The sequence below is a fragment of the Sorex araneus genome, chromosome 9 (assembly GCF_027595985.1).
Source record: "Sorex araneus isolate mSorAra2 chromosome 9, mSorAra2.pri, whole genome shotgun sequence".
NCBI lineage: Eukaryota > Metazoa > Chordata > Mammalia > Eulipotyphla > Soricidae > Sorex > Sorex araneus.
In genome coordinates this window covers 62004851-62031356 of record NC_073310.1, presented here as the reverse complement: position 1 = coordinate 62031356, position 26506 = coordinate 62004851, and the positions used below count along the sequence as shown (strand labels likewise).

Here is a 26506-nt window from a genome sequence, read left to right as displayed (position 1 = left end):
ATGGTCTTGAGATAAATTGAGAGAAAAGAGCAAAAAAGGAGAGAAATCAATTCACCTGAAGAATTCTAGCTAGGAAAAGAACTTGGTACGCACCTAAAGAACTGTCCAGAAGAAGTAAAGATCAGAGGCTCCTTAAGTATTCAAGAGAATCGTATTGTCCCCCAAAATAAGAAATTCAGAATGAAAGAATACCTTTGGCCTAGTCTCCTGAATTTACAAAAGTTGGAAGTGCATTACAAAAGCAATATACCCCAACAGAGGAATTCCCTTTTTTGTCACCTATTGTGTGATATACATTATATGGCGTACATTTTAATAGACATTTGTGTAAACTGTACAAAGAACATCCTCCTAGGAGGTTGGGTCAAGGTCATTGATAGATGAATTGCCCAGTAAGAATGATACTAGGAAGCCATGCTATTCCAAGCAGGTTGCTTACCAATCAGAAATATCTATTATTGACTCTACAAAATTATAAATAAACTCAATATTGCTTGAGCCATTCTAATTTTGCTGCTGGCTGGCTATGGCTAAGCTCACAGGCCTTCCTCGAGATTCTGCATTCAACATTTCCGGTTCATTTTAACTTTTGATGCAATTTTCTGATAAAAGTGATAGTGCTGCCTATCAGATCCTTGACTATTTCCCAAAACGCAAAGGCAAAAGAGAGTAATGCATTCTACCTAGCAATACTCTATGCTGTAAAACAGATAGAGAAATAGTCAAATCCTCTGTTTTTGAATTTAGATCAATGAGAATAAAGAATAGGTTCAGAACACCTTTATTGTTGAGAAACACACATTCTAGAACATCAGTAATAGGTACAGAGTTCTAGGGAATGACCAATAATGGACCAAATGCATCTGTAGGGAATATTTAAGCACAAAGTATAGTTACTGAAACATATTAGCAACACCATTAATTTAACCTCTTCCAAATATTAATCAACACTTAAAAACAGTCATTCTAAAATTCTTTAAGGCCAGTTACTATAAATTTATTTTGAAAAATAACAAGTATAGATTTCTAATGCCAATGGGTACCTTATAGCATTCTTATAGAGTCTATTGCACTGTTACAAAAATAATGCAAAAGAACTCCATGGTGCCTACTTAAAATTCCTCCACTTGGAAATAAAAAATAGAAGGCAATCATTTCTACACCACAAAAGAAAAATCCACAGACACTTTGCAATGTTCTCTTGGCTAACTGCAATGGGAACATAATAATAGAGAAGTCTCTTTAAATATATCATACAGGTTTTATTTCATTAGAAGTTTCATTTGTGCACTATTCGCTTCTACGATTTTCTCACTGATACGTGTCTATGTTCCACAATTATTTTCCTTTATCTTAAAAAAATTTCACTGCAATTGAGGTAACATATTGCAATGATATAATAATAAAACATAAACATGATATGCTTTTGTTAGACCAGTCATTCATTTCACCTCTACTTCCAACAAAGTACCAATGACCTTCACCACTGCCCTTTTTTTCCCTTTTTTTTTAGCAAAAAAGTATTTTATTACAGGATGGGGGAGGAATGGGCCTTCCTTTCCCCCAACCCGATGGGATGCAGAGATGTTGCCACATCCACCCACCATCTACTTAAGCTCCCACGTGGCTGTGATCCAGAGACACACACAGAAATCTCGGACCCGAGCAGCTTGAGGCAGATGGCCCGGGACTTTGCAATAGGCCTTCTCTGCTGAGCCTCTCCGGACGGGGACAGCTGTTGCCCCACCGCCTGCCTCTGAGCTCCAGCGGGCGCCATTTTCTAGAAGCCAGCAAGAAGCACCAGCTCCCACGTGGCACGATCCAGAGACACATACAGGGACCACAGACCTGAGTAACTTGCGGCAGTGATTTCTTCAGACCGTGATTATTAAAATCTTAGAATTTCTAGATCGTGTGGCCACTCTCGTGGCCGTGCAACATTCTATTATATCCGTAACAAGCAATACAAAGCACATTGTCTAGCAATTGTATCTCCTGCAGCTATGAGGGGTGGTAGGACTGGTCTCGAAATATCAAAGGTAACTAAAGTAGAGAGAGAATACTTCACAAATTATCTGCCACACAGGCAGGGGGAGGTGTGGAATGGGGGGTGGGGGCGGAATACTGGGGATTTTGGTAGTGGAAAATGTACACTGGTGAAGGGATGGGTGTTTGATAACCCTATGATTGAAGTTCAAACATTTTTGTTATTGTATCTCATGGTGAATTAATGAAAAATTAAAAAATAAAATAAAAAGTCAGAAAATAAAAGTATTTTAGACACCATGATTTAAAGTACTGTTATGGACAGTTTTATATTTTACACACAATGTTCCAATACCACACCCTACACCTGGCTGTCTACTTTCCTCCACGTCTGTCTCCGTTTCCCCTCTTCCTCAAACCGCCCACCGACCTCCACGCTCCACCTTCACCCCCCTGCCATGGTGAGCTCAGTTTTATAAACCGGCTCTCAGGTTCTGCTGCCTTTGATCATTTGTTATTTCCTTTGTTTCTTTTCATCCCACCTGTGATGAGAGAGATCACCGTGAATCTGCCCCTCTCCTAACTTCACCCAGCATGGCATTCTGGCTCCACACAGTAGCAAGTCACTTGGACTCATCTTTTCTTATAGCTGAGGAGTCTTCTACTGTGGACACGCACCCGTTTCTTTATCCAATCTTCTGTTCATCAACACTTGGATAGTTTCCAGATTTGGGCTACTGAGACCAGCATCCTCATGTCCCTTCCAGTCCACTCCACCCCTTTCTAACCCTCCCCATGCCTGCTGGGGAATCCCAGTCAAGTTGTCAAAGCCCCAGGGTCTGTTGTTACTGGACTCCGTTCACTTCCTTGCATTGTTTCCTTTGCTGTTGTTTCTTTGGGTTTGGATGATCTGCACGGGAGGCTGCATGGTGCCAGTGGTCAACCCCAAAGCCCTGTGCGTGCCAGATATGGGCACCGGCCCTCCGCGCTCTCCCCCAACCTTCCATTTTTCTTTATCGACCACATGTGGGATCTCCGACACAAGGCCCTCAACTCTGACGTATTTTGCTTATAGGACCTCCTTTGTTCTACCTCCTGTTGTACCAACAGACGAGACTGTGCTTCTTCCTGCAGAAGAGCAGCCATCCCCGTGTGTTTATAGAGTACAATCTTTTTATCCACTCCTCTGTCATTGGGTAGCGGGCTCTTTCCAGATCGTGGCACTGTAAATGATGCTGCAATGAACATAGGTGTGCTACGTTTTCTTTAAAAAAAAAAAACCACTCATGCATTTTTTGGGGGGTGGTCTGGGGGTGGGACAAGGGCCATACCTGGAAGTTCTCTGGATCTTCCAGAACTTACTCCTGGATCTATGTTCAGGAGTGACCCCCGCCTGGTAAAGACTGGGAGACCATATGTGGTACGAGGGATCAAACCAGGGTTGGCCTTATTCAAGGCAATTATCTTGACCCTCATATTATCTTTTCAGCCTTGAGAGTTTTATTTTTAATTTCAACATTTCTCTGCCCTGTGGTGCCAGAGATTAGACCCCCACACCACCGAGCCTTTCTGTTTCATGTTTCTAAAAGATAATTTATAAGTTGGGCAATAATACGAGTGAAGGCTGTAGACACGGACTCCACAAATGCTTTTCCACCGTGCCTGACACCTTTCATCTGCCCACAGCTGCACAACTCCAGGGGGCGCTGCTCCTAACCTGGCCTGAGTGAATGAGGCCTTCTGGAAGAGGTGATTCCAACTTCTCTCGTTTTCATATTAGAGGTAAAGAAACAGGGGAGGAAGGGAGAAGAGAGACGGAGCTTGGGCATGAAGCCAGAGCCCAGCGGCTCTCTCTGCGCGAGGAGGAGGATTCAGTTCATTCTGAGAATAACACCCGTCTTGCTAATGAGTGCCGGAATAATGAAAGCTGATTTGGGGAGCGTCCATAAACCCTACCTCTCCCGGGGCACCGTCCCTTCTGTTCATGCCAGCTCTCACCCACCAACCAGCAGGCTGAGGAAGAGAGCCCCTCTGGGTCCCACGGCTCTCTCAGCGTTCCCTCGATCAGTCACTCGTTCTCCTGCAATTCTTTAACACGTGGGCAGGCCCTTTCCCGGGCTCCGAGTTCCTTAAGGGCAAGCCGTCCCATCTTTATGTGTCTAGCAACTGGCACCTCACAGACATTCTATTAATGTTTGGAGAATTAATGAAAGGGATATTGGTTTTCATATAAAAATTCTGAAATTGCTTTTCTATCAGTCAGAGTGCAGAAAACAAATTTCAACCTTTCAGAGGCTGGGCTGAAAGGCGATGGCGGAACACGGTGTTTCTGGAGGAGGTCTCTCAGCAACGCCGACGGGCCAGGCACCACCGTGGCAGCACTCAGAGGCACTGTGAGGGCCTGGCAGGTCCTTCTGCTAAGAAGGTGGGGGGCGGGGGACCACCAGGGTTACAACCAACAGTCTCGGGGATGGGGCATGTGGTCAGGTGTTGAACCAGGGGCTTGTGCATCCCAACGCCGTTCTCCAGCCCCACGCTGTCCTGCACTGCCCGGGTGTGACTTGGTCATCAAAAGCCGCTCCCTTAAAAATCCCTCAATATTTGTACGACAAATCATAATGCCCAAAAGGAAAGGGGAGGGGGGAAGAGAGGAGAGGAGAGAGAGAGAGAGAGGAGAGAGAGAGAGAGAAGTGCCTGCCATAGAGGTGGGGGTGGGTGGGGGGAAACTGGGGACACTGGTGGTGGAAAATGTACACTGGTAAAGGGAAGAGTGTTGGAACATTATATGACTGAAACCCAATTATGACTGACAGCTTGTAATTGTGTATCTCATGGTGATACAATAAAAATAAGGGAGAGATAGCTCAAGTACACTAAATATACAAGTGGAGGAAAAAGTGGGGAGGGAGAGAGAGAGAAGGAGAGAGAGAGAAGGAGAGAAAGAGGGAGAGAGAGGGAGGGAGGGAGGGAGAGAGAGAGAGAGAGAGAGAGAGAGAGAGAGAGAGAGAGAGAGAGAGAGAGAGAAGGAAGTGCCTGCCATAGAGGTGAGTGGGGGAGGCCTGAGGGAAACTGGGGACATTGGTGGTAGGAAATGTACACTGGTGAGGGGATGGTGTTGGAATATTGTATGACTGAAACCCAATCATGAACAGCATTGTAACTGTATCTCACGGTGATTCAATAAAAAATAAATTCCAAAAAATTCATCTTTATCATGAAGTTGCCAGAGTTGAACTACATGTGGCTATTAGGCAAACAGAACAAAACAAAAAACAAAACAAAACAAATCCTGCCCAAGAAAACCCCATATACCATGACAGTATGAACAATTGGGGAAAAAAAGAACCAAACCCAATCTATTTGTTTAGTTCCAATCATTCATTCCCTCAAGTTGGAACCTGTTTGAGCTCTTAGTTACTTATTTATTTGGTTTGAGGGCCACACCCAGAACTTACTCCTGGATCTGTTCTCAGAGATCATTACTGACTGGGCTCAGGGGGTCAAATGGGGTACCAGGGATAGAACCCAGATAGGCCACGTGTAAGGCCAACCCCCTCCCCCCTTTACTATAGTATAGCTCTTAGATGATTTAATGTTGAAGGTAAAACAGATTTATTGATAGGTTAGAATCAATTTTTTCCAGAAGTTTTAAGGGAAACTGGAAAAATAAGAAGCTGTATCTAAAATAATTCCAAGTGCTATCTTGCTTCTCAAGTCTCCTTTTGGGGGAGGGTTTCTGTGGTGATGGTGGTGGTGGTTTTTGTTTTGGATAAAATACTCACCACTGGTTGGATGATTTGGGGAAGTGAAATAAGAAACAGAGAGGTGAGGACAGGGACCCCTAAGAGACCGAGTCGGGGCTCAGGCTGCTGAGGGTTAGTCATGCTGTAAATCTAGTGGGTCCGAGGGCCTGGAAACACTGAGGACTCAAAGAAGACAACTTTAAGGCGTGAGACTGTCATTATAGGGGAATTCAAGTTAGCATTGTGCAGCCTCTCTTAGGGCAGAGAAACGCTGTTTAGCGTCTGAAATGCCAAGTCTTGATTGGCCCAACATGCCATATCTGCCAGACGTGCCCAGCGTGGAGTGTCATCCTTCCAAGGCCACAGGCTCTCTGTGCCCGATCAGGCTCTGACCAATGAACTTAAAGGCCAGTGTGTCGTCAGGCGACCATGGAGTAAGGAGGGCTTGGGCTTGCCCTGGGGGATTTGGCCAGGCAACGATGCCCATCTTGAGAGGTGGCAAAGGGCTAGCGGAGCAGGTGCCTCTGGACCCCAGAACCTGATGACGCCCCGGAGATCTGAATTCAGTGCTTACGATCAATACTGTGAGGAGGTAAGGACAGTCTGTCTTCTTCAGCACTCTCTGCTCTGGGAAATCCTTAAAGTGGGGCTCAGCAGTGACCTGCTAGTGGCTGAGTGAAGCCAGGGAACTGCCTCTCTTTCCGGCCCTTAGCCACACCCTTCGGAAAGCCTCTTACTCAGACACAGGGAAAAGACTTCTGAGGCCCCTAAGTTTTATTCTGTTCGATTCTTTGCGGTCTATTTATTGAGTGAGATCGTGGGAGGGGTCACCTCTTGTCTCCATCTGCTCCTCAAATTTTGAATTTGCATCCAGGAGTCATCCCGAGTGTGATAAAAGTGGGTGTAAAAAGCACTTGTAATAATCAGCACTTCAGTCAGCAGTTTTCACACTGTATTTACTGACAGCTCCGGGTCTCACTAGCCGAGCATGGAACTGCCCCAATCCACTTTTTGCAGGAACTCGAACACCGCACAGACCCAAGGTCTCAGCATATAAATAACAGCCACAATCTTTACCTGGATTGCAAAGACAACCTTGCAGATTGCCTAATGAGGAAATCTGCTTCCAGAAACTCATTACAAGTTCAATTGTGTTTGTGGAAGAGAATGACCCCATTGAAAACCTCAAGCTGGACATTCATGAAACCTGGAAATGAATCCATGAAGAGGTTGATAAGTATATATGATAATATAAACTTATCATATATATTGACATTTTTCTGTAAATTTGATATTTCAAAATATAAAGTTAAAAAACTATGAGAATTCTCCCATCTTCCCACCTAATACCAGGTGACCTAGAATTCAGTGTTTCTTAACCATTTCCCAGCTGTCAGCTATTTCTGACCATGGCTCCCATATCCTACAAATCAACCTTTAGTCTCATGCTATGTATATGCTATTTATGTATATAAATTTTACCTGCAGTCCCCTGGGATGTCCTGAGGATATGGTCACATGGAGACCATATACCTACATATGGTGCAGAGCAAAGACTTGTGAATTTGAAATCTCAATTTTCTCACTGAGAATATTGGTGCCAGTCTCAAAGCATTCCATGAAATAGCCACTCAAGAAAAGTTACTGCAAGCTTAACCCAGGTATTGCTCATTTATGCTTGACCTCATTGTTTCGAGTGGTGGCCAATGTAAAGCAGCTTAGTAAACACCTGAAATCTACACAAAGGTACCAAGTTACTATTACCTGTATTAAATGATTCACAGCAGTGTTCAATGAGATTCAATTTTCATAAAAAGCAACTTTAAAAAGTGGGCTATTTTTTGAGTGTTCTATTAATTAAAAAGCAACTGCATATATATGAATATATTTCCTTAAACTGAATTAGGAATTTCCCAGATGTTAAAATTCATGTAGAAAGGAAAAAAAATTCTAGCAGTTTTTCAGACCAAGAAGAAAAAATAAAACATAAAGAAAGGAAATGCTTCCTTCAGTACTCTTAGGTACATTTACTATGTTAGGATTATTTTTAAAATTTATAGACAAGGAAGTTACTTGCCTTTATCACTGTGTCATGTGGGTGGGGAAATATTATATCAACAGAGAAAATAAGTATCAACACCTCTCTGGGAATAAACTGACACCAAGTGTTAGAATTAGACCAGTGCTGCTTTTCACACATTGCATCATTTTTCTGGTCCTCATGAGAGCTATAATTACTCTATCAAAGCCAATGCCTAATTTTAATTCTACTAGAAATATTTGGACAAGATAATAATGAAAACTTAAAGGTGGTTGAAATGGTGGATCATTTTGATCATTAAAACACTGAATGTATTAATCTCTGAGGATCTTTGTGGGGCAGAAATCCATCTCTTGGTATTTACATGGATTCCATAGACAGTATCTTTGCAGAGGAAAAGAAAGGAGAGTATATTCACAGCCTCCAAAGAGAGTTGGCATTAAAGTTGATCGGAGAGATACAGAAATTAGCCTCCCAGTCTTGTAGTCATGCACCTTTTCTAGAGAGCTACACATTCAGAAAACTAAACCCTTTCACTGTGGATCCAACAAGCACCTGTCAGGGGCCAGAGAGACAGTACAAGATGACTAAGGTATTTGTTTTGCATGTGGCTGGCCCTAGAATGATCTTCAGCACTGCAAATGAATATCCCCTGAGCCCCGCCAGGAGTGATCCCTGAGCATAAGGGCAGGAGCAAGTCCCAAGCAATGCCAAATATGCCCCCTAAACAAACAAACAATAACACAAAACATACTGTAAGGAACTTCCCTCTCCAGAGAATCCCTGTTCTAACTCTCAGTGGCTGGAGGGACACATCTCTCGATAAGAGCTTGCACAACTCGAACTTGAAGTCTTAAAAAGCTACAAGGTAGAGACCCACTGAATCCATCCTGCTGATAGAATGTTAATGTCCAAGAACCTGACTTGTCTTTAAGCTGGACATGTCTGTGAGTAAAAAAGGATAAACAATTCCAACTCTGCTAACTGGGACAAATCGTTTGTGTGAACAAACTTTGCATATGCTATTGGCTCCGTGATGTGAAATGAGAATGTCTTCTTCAGGGATATTGGTTACTAAGGGACCAACCAATCTGCCAGGACCAGAACTAGCATGTTGCTGCCAATAGAAAGGGAATTGCATTGTTTCTGGAACAATTTGGGAAAACACTGAATTGAGTGTTTTCCTCTGGAAAGGCATTGGCACTGCATATTCTAGGCAAAATTGTTAAAGTAGTACCATGTGTACCCAAAGATGAGTAAGCTTGAAAACTCTCCAATATGGTAGAAAGTCTTAAGAGCGATTTCTAAGATTTTACACATAGAGCAAGCATTTTATTTCACATATTTGTACCAAGGCATTGTCTCACAAGTGAAATAAGTAAGAGTTTTGAGAACTACAAATTACATTTCAATGAAAACAAAAGAATAAATATCCAAAATGACAATTTTAAAGGCACCATTTATGTGAGGGTCTTTTGGAGGGAATTAATTTAATGTCTAATATCTAATTTTATGAAAAAATCTTAAGTGTGCCCTAGTATATCTTTTTCATGATGGGTAGGACTGGCAAAGTAATCTTGAGGGCTCGAGAAACAGAACGAGGATTCTGAAGTCAGAACTACTTGGCCCCAAGCTCTAGATCAACCACTTAGTAATCTCAGGAGACACAGAGAAATAATCTGCAGAAAAAAATGGTTAGACGCCTATCCAATGCCTATGCCTTCCTTCTTCCCAACAGAATCCTGACTTTGCTCAGGAACACATCTGACCCATTCCCCAGCTCCCCAGTTTACCCCCACCCCGATACACACAGAGAGCCAACACATCCCAGGGAAAAAGAATAGTTGTGTTCTCAAGACTCCATGATCTTCCTGCAGTTCCTTCGCTAATGATTGGTTTGGAAATGTACACGGGGACTAGAGTGATAGTTCAGTGGACAAAACAGCTTGTCTTGTTTGTGGCTGACTTGGGTTTGATCCCTGGCATCCCATATGGTCCCCCTGAGCTCTACCAGGAGTAGTTTCTAGGTACATTGTCAGGAATAACTCTTGAGCATCGCTGGGTATGCAACCCCCTTCCAGAAAAATTTAAAAAAGTACATGAGACTCATTTCCCCTCCTCACCTATTGCCTCTTCTCTTCTCCTATTCAGACATATGTACAGAGAGGTATGTCAAACAACCAGTCTCAGGATAAAGCCAACACAATGAAACCAACTGGAGCTAGGCCCTTACTGGGAAATGGAGCTAGAGCCAAAGTTCTCGGGTCACATTATTTCTGGGCCAAGAATGCTGAACAGTTTACATCAGTTTGACGGGGACTCCTGGGTATCTGCAGCTGATCACACACCAATCTTCTTGCCTGGGTTTCTCATTTGCACAAGACTGATGGCTAAATTGCAATCTGGCAAAAACTCACGACAAGACATCTAAAGAGTGATTCCCAGGGCTTCACAGAGTCCAAGCTTTCATAAGAACGTAGGCTTAAGGGGCTGGTGACCTGGCACACAGAGAATGGGAACTTGGTTAACAATGAACTTGGGCAAGTCTTGAATAGCTTTCATGTGTGATTGTTCACATCTCCATATCAAATGAGACTGATATTAACCTCTAAAGAACTCATTGTGAACTAAGCCTCGGCCCCATGCCCGCCCAGGAGGGGAAAGGTATTTCTCTCTCTCGCCTCTTTCTCTCCGGGGATGAAGGGCGCGGTGTCCGCCATATTAAGACGACCACAGATTGGGTTTTCAAGCCTGCAATGATCCAATATCTGGAAGAAATCTCCCTGGACTTTGTGTTAAAGTACAGAAATTCAAAACCGTGCGGCCGCTACTGCGGCCTCTCGACCTTATTTGTCTTCACAGTAGGTCTGAATCTAGTGGGGTACCCCTAACAACAATAGTGAGGTTGGTGTTGAAATATTGAATGTAACCAAAGTAAACAGAATGTAAAATGAAACTTATCAGTTACAAGGTAGGGGGTGGGGGGGCGGGATGGGAGGTGTACTGTGTGGGATTTTTTTGGTGGTGGTATATGGGCACTGGTGAAGAGATGGTTGTTTCAGCATTGTATAACTGAGACCTAAGCCTGAAAGCATTGTAATCTTCCACACGGTGATTTAATAAAATAAAATTTTTATTTTAAAAAAAAGAACTCATTGTAATAGCTGAGGCTAGGATTTTAAATATCCTTGAGGTTCTTAAAATAGAATAACACATCTTATCGCATCTCTCTCTCTCTCTCTCTCTCTCACACACACACACACACACACACACACACACACATATACAACTTAAAGCAAAAGAAAAAAAGGCTCAGAAATTAACTTGTCTCGTTAAATGCTCATTTCAAAAAGAACTCAGGAGAATACAACATACTGGGTAATTCTGAAATTAATTAACTTTAATATGAATAGAGTATTAAAACCTAAGAGTGTATGCTTAAGTCATAATTCCTTAATTGAGAGAAGTTAAAAACTGGGACTTTTCAAAAGGAACTTATCAAAGGCAATTGGTAAAAAAATTAAAACCCCAGTGTCATGTTTGACTAAAAGAAAACCCTCAGACCAATAAAACTGAGGCATTAAAAAGCAACCCCTCAGACGTCTGGATAGTTAACTTACAACAAAGAAATTAAGTACAGTAAGTGGAGGAAAGAAAGTGTCTTAGACAAAAGTGCTAGGAAATTTGTTAGTCAACGCAAAGAGAAAAGAAAATGAAAGGAAGGAAGGAAAGAAGGGAGGGAGAGAGAGAGGAGGGAGGGAAGAAAGGAAGAAGAGGGAGGAAAGAAGAGAAAGGAAGGCAGATAAATGAAGGAAATGAAGAAATTGATGCCTTTTTATTTGATTTTTTATTTTTTAGAGCATCAGAAAGCCATTCTTAATTGGTTTTCGGTCCTACAGTGTTCCAACACCCATCCCCCCACCAGAGCACACTGCCCAGCTTCAGTACCAACACTCATCTATGCACCAGAGCCCCTGCCCAGCATCAGTACCAATACCCATCCCCCCACCAGAGCACACTGCCCAGCATCAGTACCAACACCCATCCCCCCACCAGAGCACGCTGCCCAGCATCAGTACCAACACCCATCCCCCCACCAGAGCACACTGCCCAGCATCAGTACCAACACTCATCTCTGCACCAGGGCCCGCTGCCCAGCATCAGTACCAACACCCATCCCCCCACCAGAGCCCGCTGCCCAGCATCAGTACCAACACTCATCTCTGCACCAGAGCCCGCTGCCCAGCATCAGTACCAACACCCATCCCCCCACCAGAGCACACTGCCCAGAATCAGTACCAACACTCATCTCTGCACCAGAGCCCGCTGCCCAGCATCAGTACCAACACTCATCCCCCCACCAGAGCCCGCTGCCCAGCATCAGTACCAACACTCATCTCTGCACCAGAGCCCGCTGCCCAGCATCAGTACCAACACCCATCCCCCCACCAGAGCACGCTGCCCAGCATCAGTACCAACACCCATCCCCCCACCAGAGCACACTGCCCAGAATCAGTACCAACACTCATCTCTGCACCAGAGCCCGCTGCCCAGCATCAGTACCAACACTCATCCCCCCACCAGAGCCCGCTGCCCAGCATCAGTACCAACACTCATCTCTGCACCAGAGCCCGCTGCCCAGCATCAGTACCAACACCCATCCCCCCACCAGAGCACGCTGCCCAGCATCAGTACCAACACCCATCCCCCCACCAGAGCACTCTGCCCAGCATCGGTGCCCCATGGTCCCTCCCATCACCCCCTTACCTCCACCCCTTGCCTGCCTCTTTGGCAGGTGCTAGAAATTGAACTTCTACCTCACATTACAAACAATAGTTAACTCAAAATGGATTAAAGATCTCAATATTAGACCCCATTCCATAAAATATGTCAAGAACAATATAGGCATAATCCAACTCTCTATGATATAATTTCAGAGGGGGTTCAATGATTCAACTCTTTTAGAAAAAGTCACTGTCACTGTCACTGTCATCCCATTGCTCATTGATTTGCTCAAGTAGACATCATCAATTTGCTCAAGTGGGCTCCATTGTGAGACTTGTTTGTTACTGTTTTCAGCATGTTTAATATGCCACGGGTAGCTTTCCAGGCTCTGGTGTGCAGGTGAGATACTCTGGGTAGCTTGCTGGGCTCTCTGAGAGGGTGGAAGAATCGAACCCAGGCCACCACATGCAAGGCAAACGCACTACCGCTGTGCTATCGCTCAAAAACAAACTAATGGGACTACCTCAAACAGAGACATTTCTGCACGCCAAATAAAATAATTAAAACGAAATGGGAGGAAATATCTGCACTTCTTGTATCTGATAAAACACTCAAGTATGTAAAGTATATAAAGTTAAAGCAGGATACATAAGGCAGGCACAAACTCAACCACAACAAACAATAAACCCCATTGAAAAGAAGAGGGAGAAGCTGAATAGGTACTTCCTCAAAGAAGACACAAAGGTAGGTGAGGGGCAGTTAAAAGCTTGATTATGAGGGAAATGCAAGTCAAAATGACAATGAGATGTCACCTCACTCCTGGCCACCATCAAAAAGTCTAGAAACATTTACTGCTGGTGGATGTGGCATAGTGGGACCCTCAATCACTGTTGCCACGAAGTTGTTTGATTCAGACTCTATGGAAAACAATATGGCTGACTTCTTCAAAAGTCATAATCTGAATATTCATATGACCCAGCAATTCTGCTCCTCAGCATCCACATCAAGCACATAAAAACGGTAATTTGAGAAGATGTCTTTATTTATATTCCCTGTAGCATTATTTATAATAGCCAACATCTGGAAGCAACTTCAATGTCCAACAATAGATGCGTAGAAAAAGAAACGGTATTTTCCCAATTGAAAATTACTCTGCTCTAGGAAAAGATGAAGTTTTGCTATTTGCTACAACTTGGTTGAAAGTAGCAGGGGTCATACAAAGTGAAATTAACTCAGAGAGAAAAAACAACTATTGGGTGATCATGCTCATATGTGGGATATGAAGAAACAAAATGAGGGTCCGGCTGAAACCCAGCTGAAACCCACCCTTGAATTCTGAATACAAAACTAAAGGTAATCAACAAAAGGTAATCAAACTGGGGACTGGGGCTGATCAAATAGGGCTGAGGTAGAGGGGGGCAAAAAGAACTGAATTTCAGAGGTAGAGTGTTTTTACCACCTGTTAGGTGTTCATGGTATAGTAACTTTGGATGCCAAAATTCTACTGTAACCTTCTTACCTTAGTTTAAAAAAAGAAAAAAAATATATATATAATAGTAGCATTGTCATCCCATTGTTCATCGATTTGCTCGAGCAGGCACCAGTAACGTCTCCATTGTGAGACTTGTTGTTACTGTTTTTGGCATATCGAATATGCCATGGGGAACTTGCCAGGCTCTGCCATGCGGGCGGGATACTTTTGGTAGCCTGCCGGACTCTCCAAGAGGGATGGAGGAATCAAACCCAGGTTGGCCACATGCAAGGCAAACACTCTACCCGCTGTGTTATATATATATATATATATATATATATATGTATATATATGTATGTATGTATATATAATATAAAAATAAAAATAAAATTTTAAAGCATCCAAATTACAGAGGAAGAAATAAATCTTATACTCTCTAGATAACAGACCACTCCTCCCCCTCACCCCCCCAAAAAAAACCCTCCATTAAAACCTGCTAGACCCTCCTGGGGAGGGGCAGGTGGAGGGGGAAACAGGGGACACTGGTGGTGAGAAATGTACTCTTGAAGGGATGAGTATTGCAATATTGTATGACTGAAACCCAATGATGAGCAACCTTGTAACTTTGTATCTCATCGTGATTCAATTAAAAAATAAAAATAGGTAAATAAATAAAAATAAAAACTGCTAGACTAATTAATTCAATAAAGTGGTGAGATACAAAATCAATGCAGAAAAAATCTGTACTATTTCTATATATTAATAAAATGATCAGAAAGAAAAGTTAGAAAATTCCATTTACAAGTACACCAAAAAGAACAAGCTACTCATGAAGAAATTTAACCAAGGAATTGAAAAATATGTGCACTGAAAACTGTAAGTCACTGATGAAATAAATTGAAAACATAAGCAAATGGAAAGATATTCTCCATGTTTTGGAAGAATTAATATTGCTAAAGTAGTCATACTACCAAAATTAATATAAAAATGGAATATATTTTTATTGAAATTCCAGTAATGTGTATTCATATAAATAAAAAATAATAATAAAGTTTACACATAGCCACAAAAGATCCTGAATTGTCAAAGCAATTCAGAGAAAGAAGAATAAAACAGTATCAAGCAATCCGATCTAATTGACAATAGTTGAAGATTGTACCCAACATCAAAATACACCAGTGCACATTAGAAAGAAAACATTCTGAATCATAAAACTAAACCCTCAAGAAACATTTTTTCCCTCTTTTAGATCACACCTGGCAATGTCCAAGGCTTATGCAAGTTAGCTTTATACTCAGGGATCATTCCTGGTGGAGCTTGGGGGACCATATCAGGTGCCAAGGACTGAACCCAGGTTGGTGCATGCAAGGCAAGCACCTTATTTGCTGTACTATCTCTCTCTGGCCCTATCAATGTATTTTTAAAAAATGGGGCCAGAGAGGGAGTTTGCGGCCACACCTGGCTGTGCTGAGGACTGACTCTTTGCTCTGTGATGAAGCTCAGGGAAGTGCCAAGGGGACCATTTGTGGTGCCGGAGATTGAACTGGGATGGGCTGTGTGAAAGACAAGAGCTTCCTCTCAGTACTCGCTCTGGTTCAAATAAATTTTAATGAATTTAAATAGTACAAATCATGTTCTTGATAACACTAAATTCATTTGAAATAATCTATAGAAGCACAATTTAAATAATTCAGAAATACCTGGAAACTACATAACACTTCTTTCCAAATAGCCACTGAAATGAAGACATCATAAGGCAACTAGAAATTATTCTGCATGAAGATGAAAACATCAAAGATAAAAATCTGTGGGAAGCAATGAATGTATTCGAGGAAATACTATAGCAATGAAGTCCCATGTTAAAATCGAAAGAGTTTTCAAATCAATTACCTAAGCAACTCAAAAATAAAAGTAAACAAAATTCAATGAAAAGAGAGAGAAAATAATGAAAATCAGAGAAAAAAATGAAAGAGAGATTCAAAGACTACTTTTTTTTTTAAGATGACCAATAAAATTGATAAACCTCTAACCAGACAGTTCAGGGGGAAAGAGAAAACATGAATCATCAATATGAGACAGGAGACAGGGGCCATCAATGCACAAAGGAGGAGGGAGTTTTACGAGGTACTAGGACAATAAATTCTGCAATGTTGATAAAGAGGATAAATTCTCTGAAAGACACAAACTACCAATCTTACTCAAAAAGAAAGAAATAATCAGAACGGTTCTATACCTGTTAAAGAAAAGGAATCGAACCTTTCCTTTACTGTTCCCTTGAGGAAAATTGGACAGTCTCACTTGTGAATTTTACAAAACTTAAAAAAAATAATAATTTTATACCGACTCCTAAGAACAGCCATTGCCAAGACTTTGTGGAAGAAGTAGAATACTCAGATTGTAATCTCAGGCTTTATAAAGTTACAATAATCAAGGTGATATAGTAATAGCACAAAGAAACAAAACTGGGGAGAATAGAGTACACAAATTAACCCAAATCTAGATCAACTTATTGCAGCAGAGGTATCTATCTGAGAAATGCAGCAGGGCAAATAGCACCGTAGCACTGTCTTCCCGTTGCTCATCAATTTGTTCTAGCGGGAACCAGTAACATCTCCATTGTGAGACTTGTTGTTACTGTTTTTGGCATATCGAATATGCCATGGGGAGCTTGCCAGGCTCTGCCATGCAGGCAGGATACTCTGGTAGCTTACCGGGCTTTCCGAGAGGGATGGATGAATTGAACCCTGGTTGGCCGCATGCAAGGCAAATGCCCTACCCACTGTGCTATCGCTCCACGGCAGATATCTTTAATAAATTATGTTTCAAATACTGGAAAGACAAGTGTGAATTGTTAATTTTGACCCTTACCCCACACCATAAATATACTTTAAAATAATTCAAAATGACTCATAGAAGTAAATTGTAAAAATCACATGAGACAAAAAACAAAACAAACAAACAAACAAACAAAAACCTAAGAGAAAATTTTCCTGACTTTGGTTTGGTTAAAAAACAATCTCAAGTTGAATACAAAAAGCACAGTCTTAATAAATAAACCTTATAAGTTAGACTAGTAAAAACTAAAAATTTTGGTATTCAGACGAGTACTACTTACAGAAGTATGGTACTGCCTGCATGTCAACCTGTACCTGTGGGGAAAGTGCATCAGCAGCCTGATGGTGCTTTCAGGCTTCCCGACACCCCCAAATTGCCGCTGTGTCTTTGGCTGGACCCCAACCACTTGGGACCAAGTTTCCCAAGAAAGTAAACGGCCAAAAGTTAGGTCTGTGGGAGTTTTTGGTCTTTCTTTCAAATTGCGTTTCTAGGAATGGTTCTCCAGGAATGCCATTAGTTTTACATTACCAAGAGTCATTCCAGCCTGTCACCAGCTTATTCATTTCACTTGAGATGTCATACATTGACTTGAAATTGTTCACTTTAGAATACTGCAGCTATCATCTCTCAAATTAATTAAAAGTATTTTGGGTCATGTTTAATGAGTAAATCACTTATCTATATTTGGTTCTATTACTTTTACAATTTATCTTTTCATCCATTTAAATTTTATCTGGAATCCAACTTTTTATATGGTGAGATGCAGTTGTTCTTTCTATATCAAATTCAATGTTCAAATAATAAGGAAATTTTCTTTTCTCTACTATATAAGTGATGCATCAATATCTGACATCACTCACATGGCAAGGGAAGATGGGAAAAATAGATACTTTAGCCAATCTATTTTCAAGAGTAATACAGTGACTGTTTACCACGGAGACAGCCTCTTAAGTCACGTGCTATTCCTATTTGGAAATTTGGCAATTTCCTATTTGGAAATCTAAATTCACCTACAGAGTCTAAATGGATTTTTCTGGATCAAGCAAAGAGAAAGTCTTGTTAGGCCAGGTGCTTAGAATACTTTATTTGAATCCTGCAGTGTATTCATTGTTGAAGAGTAAAGCAATGTTTTCTATTTTTTTCAACAAAATAAAATGTCTTGAATGTCATAATGAGAGTAGGCTGCCTCACAACTTCACTTGTCCAACAATTATTTAGAATGTGTGCAAAGCTATGTACCACAAAATTTCCAAATTTCCTAAAGCTTCCTGAAGTTCTTGGGATGATTTAGGACACTTGACATGATATATTACTTAACTGGTAAATTTTTTTGTATTCAAGGGGAAAAAAATCTAGCCCCAAGTAGCTCTGATTTATGGCTTAATTCAGTATGCTACCCATAGAAAGTCCTTAAATACTGTCCTTGGCTGGTTACCTATCCTTGGCTGAAGGCTCACATATTTACTGGGTTGCAATTTACATGCAGAAGGAAATCTTCTTTTGTGAAAGTCATAATCCATTTGCCTTTGCCTTTTGCGAGGAGAAAGAAACATCGAAGACTTCAAGGACTGCTGTACTGTGTGAAATTTAACCATGTACTGCCCACGGGCCCTGGCAGGGACCTACAGCTCTATGATTTATATGTGTCAATGGCCATTTCTCCCTTACCCTTGGAACTGGATGGAAATTAGTTTGGTATCTTGTTATTTGGCTATCATGCCCAGCAATACTGAACAGAAAGTAGAACACAGAATCAGACAAATCAGTATTTCTCTTCGGAACTGGTGGCATGTAGTTTTTATGAGCTGGAATCCATACGACAGACATAGTGCTAGTATCCAGTGCCAGTATGCAGTACTCAATACTCAATATACACCAAAATACCTGACGTTCATGAGCATCAACCTAAATCCAATCCATGTGACAGTTTTCAGCACGTTGGTGGTACTGTAGTTAGTAGAGCTGTCTTCCAATCCCCTGACATTTAAAGCTCAGATTTTTGGGAGACTATCACAGCTGGAGTGGGAAATCTCCAAGTCTACAAAATGAAGTTCAGAGTTTCTCTTTGGGTTTTGATCTTGGCGAAGAACTCACAGTGATTCCATAACATAGAAAAGATCTGTGATTTACGTTTTACAATTCATACACCTCCTATGTCTAACTATCAATATCCATATTCTAGCATATTTTGGAAAGGTCTGAGAAAATCTACTTTGATGCTATTGGCACACCACGGTGGGACATGTGGAAAGTTGTTCCACGCTAGGTGTGTGTGGGGGGGGTGAAGAGTGTGAGGGAGTCACAGATGCCTTCTACTCCCTTAAATTCCCCATCACACATGGACAACACAAAGAGGATGGACAGGAGAGTTTTTAGTTATGAGAAAGAATCATTAGCTAGGGAGTCAGTACAGGGGCTAAAGTACTTACCTTGCCTGTGGAGACCCTGGGCTGGTGCTCCAAGCACAGCCGGCAGAGACCCCTAAGCACTGCTGGGTGTGGAGCAAAGCAAAACAAAAAAGAATTGCAAGTTGTGAAACCATTATCCGCTACAGGTCAGTTTGGGAAGCAGACACCAATTGTTCATGGTGTTTGTGGAGCAAAGACTTGTCTGTGAGATCTAGCTAGGATTGCTGGCTAGGTCATATTGGAAAAACATCAATATGATTTTCAGATGGTCACACAAATGTTGAGCAGAAAACAAGCTTTCATTATGTTCCTTAGGAACACATCATTTTCTCTAAAATGTTTCTTTGCTGAACCGTTACCGAAATTCTCAAACCCTAGGATACTGCTCCCTGTTGTAGATCATCCTGAATATTTCTGGACGTCCACTGGTGGCATTGAAGAGTCTGTCTTGGTATTCTTAAGTTTATTTTCTAAGTTAGACTAGAAAACTCTATGAAGAAACTTAAGCTCTAAAGGTCATAATCATGTCATTTTTATTAAAATAACTTACAGTTTCCAGATTGTATAGGTAAAGATTTATTTTATATGCTCTATCACTTTCACTTATCAGTGATCAGTGATATATTTCCAATATCATCAAGAAGAAGTTTGTTCCAACTTCCCAGAAAACATTTTACTCACTATAAAATACAAATACTCTGATTTTTTTTTTTTTCTTTTTTTTTGCTTTTGGGTCACACCCGGCAATGCACAGGGGTCACTCCTGGCTCATGCACTCAGGAATTACCCCTGGCGGTGCTCAGGGGACCATATGGGATGCTGGGATTTGAACCCGGGTCGGCCGCGTGCAAGGCAAACGCCCTACCCGCTGTGCTATCACTCCAGCCCCTACTCTGATTTATTTTTAATAAGCCACTGCTAGTAACAAGATAGGGACATCATCAATAATGGTAGCAGATATTTTTAAAAATAAATAAAACCATTAGAAGCAGTAGAAAACAGCCACCTAGTTAACAACACTAAAAATATATATATAATAAATGAGTTTGACTTTATGTAGCTAAAGGGATATTTTGGAACATATTCATATATAAACTCCTAATCAGTTTATGGAGCTAGTAAGTTTCATTTGCTATAAAAGGAACAATCAAGTGCATTAACTAAGAATAGCGTCACAAATGTCAATTACAATCAAATTAAAGATGTACTTTATCAAAATAAGCAATTCACAGTAGAGTGTTCTTACAAGTGAATATGTACTGAAATAATAACCTGACTAATAATCAGAAGTAATTTATAATTAATTCAGCATTTTGCCCAGTCTGTTCCACTGGTATTTCTGATCTTTTTGGGAGATACAAAGATAAGCAGGAAAGTATGAATATAATTACTTGTTTAAGTCAAATAACTTGTTTAGTTAATAGACGATCTCTACTAAGAAGTGCTGTATTGTCAGAGTGTAAGGAAGTGCTATACAAACACCAGTATTAAATATTTTATTAGGCTTTAGCTTATGGATATTTAAGTTACATCTTATTCTCATGTAAATATATAGCTTTTCTCTCTTTCTTTTTAAATTTTATTGTTTTGGGGCCACACCTGGCAGTGCTCAGGATTTACTCCTGGCAGTGCTCAGGGATCATTCCCAGGGAACTCGGGACCATATGGAATGCTGGGGATTGTACCCAGCTGGCCACTTGGAAGGCAAGCACAGTGAAATCTACACCTTCTCATACGAGAATTGTTTTTCATGCTTTAATCAATCAAGCCAGTTTTATTCCCAATTCACAGATGCGGGTCCAAGATGTCCAGCCTCCCCACTGTCTTGATGTGGCAGTTCTTGGGGACAAAATCCATAGTTTACTTTCAAATATCCTGATAGTGAAAACTCAGAAGCAAAAGGACACTATCTCCCCCTAACATATTATTAGCAGAACCTAGGATCTTTTTCATTTGGTAAAACTTAGTCTGTTTTCTAGGTTTAATTTAGAAATCACTTCTTCCATGAAAGATATCCCACCAAGATAAAATTATTCTTGACTCCGTCCCTCCTTTATTCATAACTTTTGCAATGACACTCATCATACCATATAATAACTGGTGACACGCACATCTCTTTCCTTCTGTGGAATAACTCATCTCTATCCCTTTCTCTAGCTCTGGCATGAAGTAGCTGTTCAATAGCGTTTTTTAAGTAAATTGAAAGAGTGAGCCATCCTCTCCACCTCAACAAGGAAAACAGATAAGAAAAACCTGGGTATTGAAAATATTCATATCCTTGAAGTTAATACTCTTAGTGGGAGAGGAAAAGACTTAATATGGCAGGAAGTTCACATAATTTCTCATGTGGTTTAAAAATATAGACATAAATAAAAATTATTTGGCTCAAATCCATAATATCATAAAACCTACTATCACAAGTGAACATAATCAGAAGTGGACATGTTACTTTCCGAAAACAAGAATTTCATTTCTTGACAACAAGGGGTTCTTATCGAACTGCATCATTTTTAATTTGCTCTCCTTAAGAAAGGAAGAAGAGAACTATATTATTGTTAAGAAAGAGGCCTGCCAGAAAAAGAACCCTAGTAAATATCAGTAATTCAGCTCTTTTCTTGAGAAAGGGCCTCCCAGACACTCTATCTCTTATCATCAGGCTGGAGAGGGTGGAAGTGAGCGTGAAAACATATCAAAATGGAAATATTCACCAAGTCCCTACCTCATGCCATATATTTTGTCAAGATTTTTTATAGATGCTTTCATTTCACTCAGGTAACATGGGTTACATGTCACGGTCTCTAGTTTAGAGATAAAGACACTTAAGAATAACCAAATGCCTTGCTGAGGGTACAAACTCAGTGTCCAGAGTTGGTGAGAACGAGTTCTCTCCCGACTGTCCTCTACAACGATCTCTATTTCAGAACACTGTTATTCACTGATGACATGGCAGCCAGGTTTATTCCATCTTAAAACACTTAGCTCAGGCAATCTCACACTTGCTAAATTGTAATTTGAGAATTCCTTTCAGGTGAAGCTGGAGAATATGGCTGTATTCTCTGGGCATCTCGTGGAAGCCGCGTTTAGGTAAGTTGTTGTCGTAGTAGTGATGGCTGACAGGGATGTCATCCACGGTCTTTGAGAAGGGCCAAAACCCATAGAGTTTCACATTCTCGCACAGTTCTATGGCCACACTGGTGATCATCAAGCCGGAAGACAGGCGATATTCCATCACGCCTTTAGTTCTCCAGAAAAGTGCAAGGTTTTTCAGGTATTTGGGATGGAAAAAAACCACCTTCGGTCTTGCTTTGAACAACTTCACAGTTTCATACACTCTAAAAGAGGAACCGGTGTTGGCCCTGAAGGAGAAGGCGGGCAGCAGAAGGAACGCATCTCCGTAGCTGGCAATGTCTTGCAGAAATAACTCTCTCTTTTCCTTTAAGTTCCCATATCTGTCAAATTTTTAAAAAGAATCATAAAATTGACTATGGTGATGAAAGCTGCAGGGTAGCTAGTAGCATGGAGCTGACTTTAGCACAGACACCGCTGGAAACAAAGGCTAAGGCCTATCAGAGACAGCTCTCCAGGTGAGCCTCAGGCCCGCATCAAGGGCTGGGCCTGCACTTCTCTGTCTTGGTGGCTGAGGCTTTCATTTCTACTTCTCTGCCAGGCAATACCCCAAGTGGACACATATTTCTATTATTTCATCTTCCAACTCAGTCATTTTTTCCTAAGGTTGCTTTTCCAAGATGGACTACTCTACACATTTATGATGAAATGTTTTGCCAAACATTGGACACTCTTAAAACACTCAGATATTTGATACGCGTTTATTTATTTGCAGGGGTCTGTGGAGGGGAACTGGAGGGGTTTCCAGCCATACTGGGAACCACTACGGGTACAGGCAATGCTGCTAGAGAGCACGCAAAGCAGCACTGAGCTGGAGAGGCTCATCTAGGAAAGTAAGTACATCAGCCCTTTGTCCTAGCCCTCTGGCCCATAAGCGGAGCAATTATAATTTGCTTTGCTCACCTTTTGCACCCATGTAATTATCAAGTAAGTCCCCTTTGGAAAACATAATATTATAAACAAACATCAATTTTAAATTTCCTTCATGTATTATGATAATTTTATATATTCAATTTAAATAATGCCTCAGTAAATAAACACACAAGCATAACAATGTGTATGTAGAAAATAAGCATTGGATGACAAATATTTTATACTCCTGTAAAAGATAGGAGAACTATTGAAGAGGCAGAGTTCACTGATGATAATTATTAGTCACATGAAGAAAACAATGGAAGTATGGGATTTTCCTTTCCCAACCAAAATTTTATATTAGTTACAGTATGGAAAAGGTACAGTGGAAATTACATGTTAGTAATAAACTATCTGAGGTAGAAATGCAATTTTACCAGGTTAATTTTACAGCTTAATCTCTCAAGTTTTTAAATAGGCTACATCTTTCAAGAGCATGCTGCTAAGAAAGAAGAGCATTGCTAAAATGGTAAAAAAAATTAATTAATTTCACTATTATTAAAAATGATGAGAAACTATTAGTGTTGAACATTGTATGCCTAAAACTCAATTACAAACAATTTTATAAATCATATGCCTTAATTTGAAAAATAGGTTAAACAAATAGAGGAGAAACAAAGTAAATTCTCACTGGATGAGCAAGTCTCAGTTTACCAGCACCTTACAAGTACCTCTGACTACACATATAATGAACTTCCACTTGAAACAAACTAAAAAATTTCAAATGCAGCCTTTACCTATTTCCTGAAAAGTCAATTCTAGCTTAAGCCACTTTCAGCAACCAGACTGCTGCTCAGATTAAGAAACTTGTTAAACAGTGGGAGGGAGGAATTGTTCTTAAGCAGCTGTGTAATGTAAGTAAGAGGTACTTACTTCAGCTTTATGATACTGGGATTGATCGTCACAAGATTGGTTTTACTGCCAACATCTTTACTGACACTTCCTGTGATGGGAGGGAGGTTGCACCTAAGTATGGAAGAAAAACTATTTTCAAAATACTTGTTAAAAAATAAGTTTCACAGATAAACATATAGTATCATAAGCCATAGAAAGAACCTCATTATTGGGCTTCCTACAATAAATATACTTTCTAGAACATTCCCATGTTCTTTTGAAAAATCAAAGGTTATTTTCAAAATAGAACCATAAGAAATACCCGGGGGAAATGTTGAGTGCTGTATATAAGCAACATTACGGAAAGCCATTCATCACCAATTTTTGTTTCTTACAGTCTTGGAAATAAAAAAAAAGTTGACAATTGTTTAATAAACTACTCAAGCTTAATTGTGCAATAAATGTCAATGACATCAGCCATATCTAATCTTCATTTAAACCTTAAGCTTGGAAGGATAACATCAAAAGGATTTCTAGTGTCAACAAGAATGCCTGGCAGCAGCAAATATTGGGTATAGAAACATGCATTTATGTTGATTTTACAAAAGAAGTAGGTGTTGAGATCTATTCTGCTTTTTTAAGGCTAAATTTGTTCTATTTCTTATGTCTGCCCTAAGGAAACTGGATGTACATATAATACTCACCACAGATGTTTTGGGAATTTTAAGTCCATAAAATGTCGGTTATAAGAAGAATTATTTATCATCATTATGGCCGTTTTGGACTGAGTACTTTAACAAAATGGCTAAATCATTCAGGTATTGACCATTTTAAATAAATCATGAGGAACACATTCAATAACTGTTGGGCTGCTGGGTCTGTCCTTCTGTTACTACCTTCAGCATACAATTTAAGATGAAATTTAAGAGAAGTGTGCTACTCATTCAAAATTGTGTTTCTTTTTTATTTGCCATAAAGGGCAGAATGAAATCGATAAGGATCAAAGAAGCTCCTCTGTGGATGTAATCAGTGCTCCTAAAATCGAAAGAAACGGATTTCCACTTGCTTTTTTTCAAAAGGTGCATTTCACCTGAATTCTATCCTCAAACGAGTAAGTCGCCTGATTGCCAGCACGCTGTCAAAGTGGAGGAGCTCTGTGGCTTGACTTCTTAGGAAAGCACACACACAAACCCCTTTGGCTTAGATTTTTTTTTCTAGCCAGCTGGTATGGAGATCATTGTAAAAGACCAGGACTTAGAACCTGCACACAATTTTTTTACAAGTTGTTTTTTAAATTTCCAGCCAAAGGACTAAATAAACAATGTTGGTGTAGAACTTGGCTCAGCATTGCCCAAGTTTGAAGTGAGAACTAAACCTTCTTGATACAGGCTTTAAAAAACAAACAAACAAACAAACAAAACGTCAGGGAAGGAAGAATTCAACAAGGTTCTGGCAAGTCCTGCAGAGCGGACCCACTGCCACTACAATCTCAAGCCAAGTTTCTGAATAGAAAGTGACAACAGCGCAGTTTAAGGCTATTGCTATAGTATGAGAAACCCGTGGTCCAGTTAGCACTGCCTGATAATCTACCAAGATAATTTGTATTTAATTAAATAATTAATAATCAAACAATAATGGTATCTAATTACATATCTCTAAGGCCAGAACTGACATCTTTGTACCTTCCCTTGGAAACATCCATGTGGGGCTGGGGGTGTGTTACAGAACACAGACCCCACACTTGATTTCTGGAGTTGCCCAAATAAATTAACAAACAAATAAATAAGCCAAACTGGCTTAAAAAGCTATCATCTTGGGCTGGAGATGTAGCTCAGAGACAAAGCATTCGCCTTGCATGTGTGAGTCCGAGCGTTCACTCACTGTACTATGCGTGCCCAGGCAAGCACTTAGACCGTTCTTACCGAAACACGAAGTCCGACTTATCAATTTCTGCGCCACAGAGAGACTGATTCAGAATCCCTGCGTTTCCAACCACGGCACACTGATTATACGGGTAGCCTATGATGGGCTGCGACTGTCAGGGAAAAAAGGGAGGAAATTGCCATGAAAAAAATCTTTACTTTTAGAGCCACACTGTCATCAGTATAATGCAGAAGGTTAAATGACTGCTTGGGCTAAGGAAAGAAAAGGAAGCAGAAAGGTCAGTACCACAGTCAACTGACCTCCACCTAAGACTTAGAATAAAAATTCCCAGACACCGGTTTCCTTGCTCTGAAGAGAAATACACAGCACATCCCATGCATCCTATGCAAGGTAAGATAATAACACAAAATGTATCTGGCCGGAACATGCAGCATAACGCATTTATGTCACGCAATTTAATAAATTAAAAACCAAGACAGGCAAAGTCCTACGTAGTGTCTTTCAGACACACCGGCACATTTTCGGCAAAAGAGAGAAAATA

General features: G+C 40.7%; 1 protein-coding gene across 3 annotated transcripts in view; it reads right to left on the bottom strand.

Moving 5' to 3' along the window:
* Positions 1–19719: 19719 nt before the first annotated feature.
* ST8SIA6 (ST8 alpha-N-acetyl-neuraminide alpha-2,8-sialyltransferase 6) overlaps positions 19720–26506 on the bottom strand; it is a 118758-nt gene continuing 111971 nt past the window's right edge. For all 3 annotated transcript variants that reach the window (XM_055147049.1, XM_055147050.1, XM_055147051.1), the window contains 3 exons: positions 26004–26116; positions 24121–24213; positions 19720–22658 (listed from right to left, as the gene is read on the bottom strand). In XM_055147049.1, the coding sequence (XP_055003024.1) occupies positions 22190–22658; positions 24121–24213; positions 26004–26116 (675 nt within the window). In that variant the 3' untranslated portion in view covers positions 19720–22189. The remainder of the gene's footprint in view (positions 22659–24120; positions 24214–26003; positions 26117–26506) is intronic.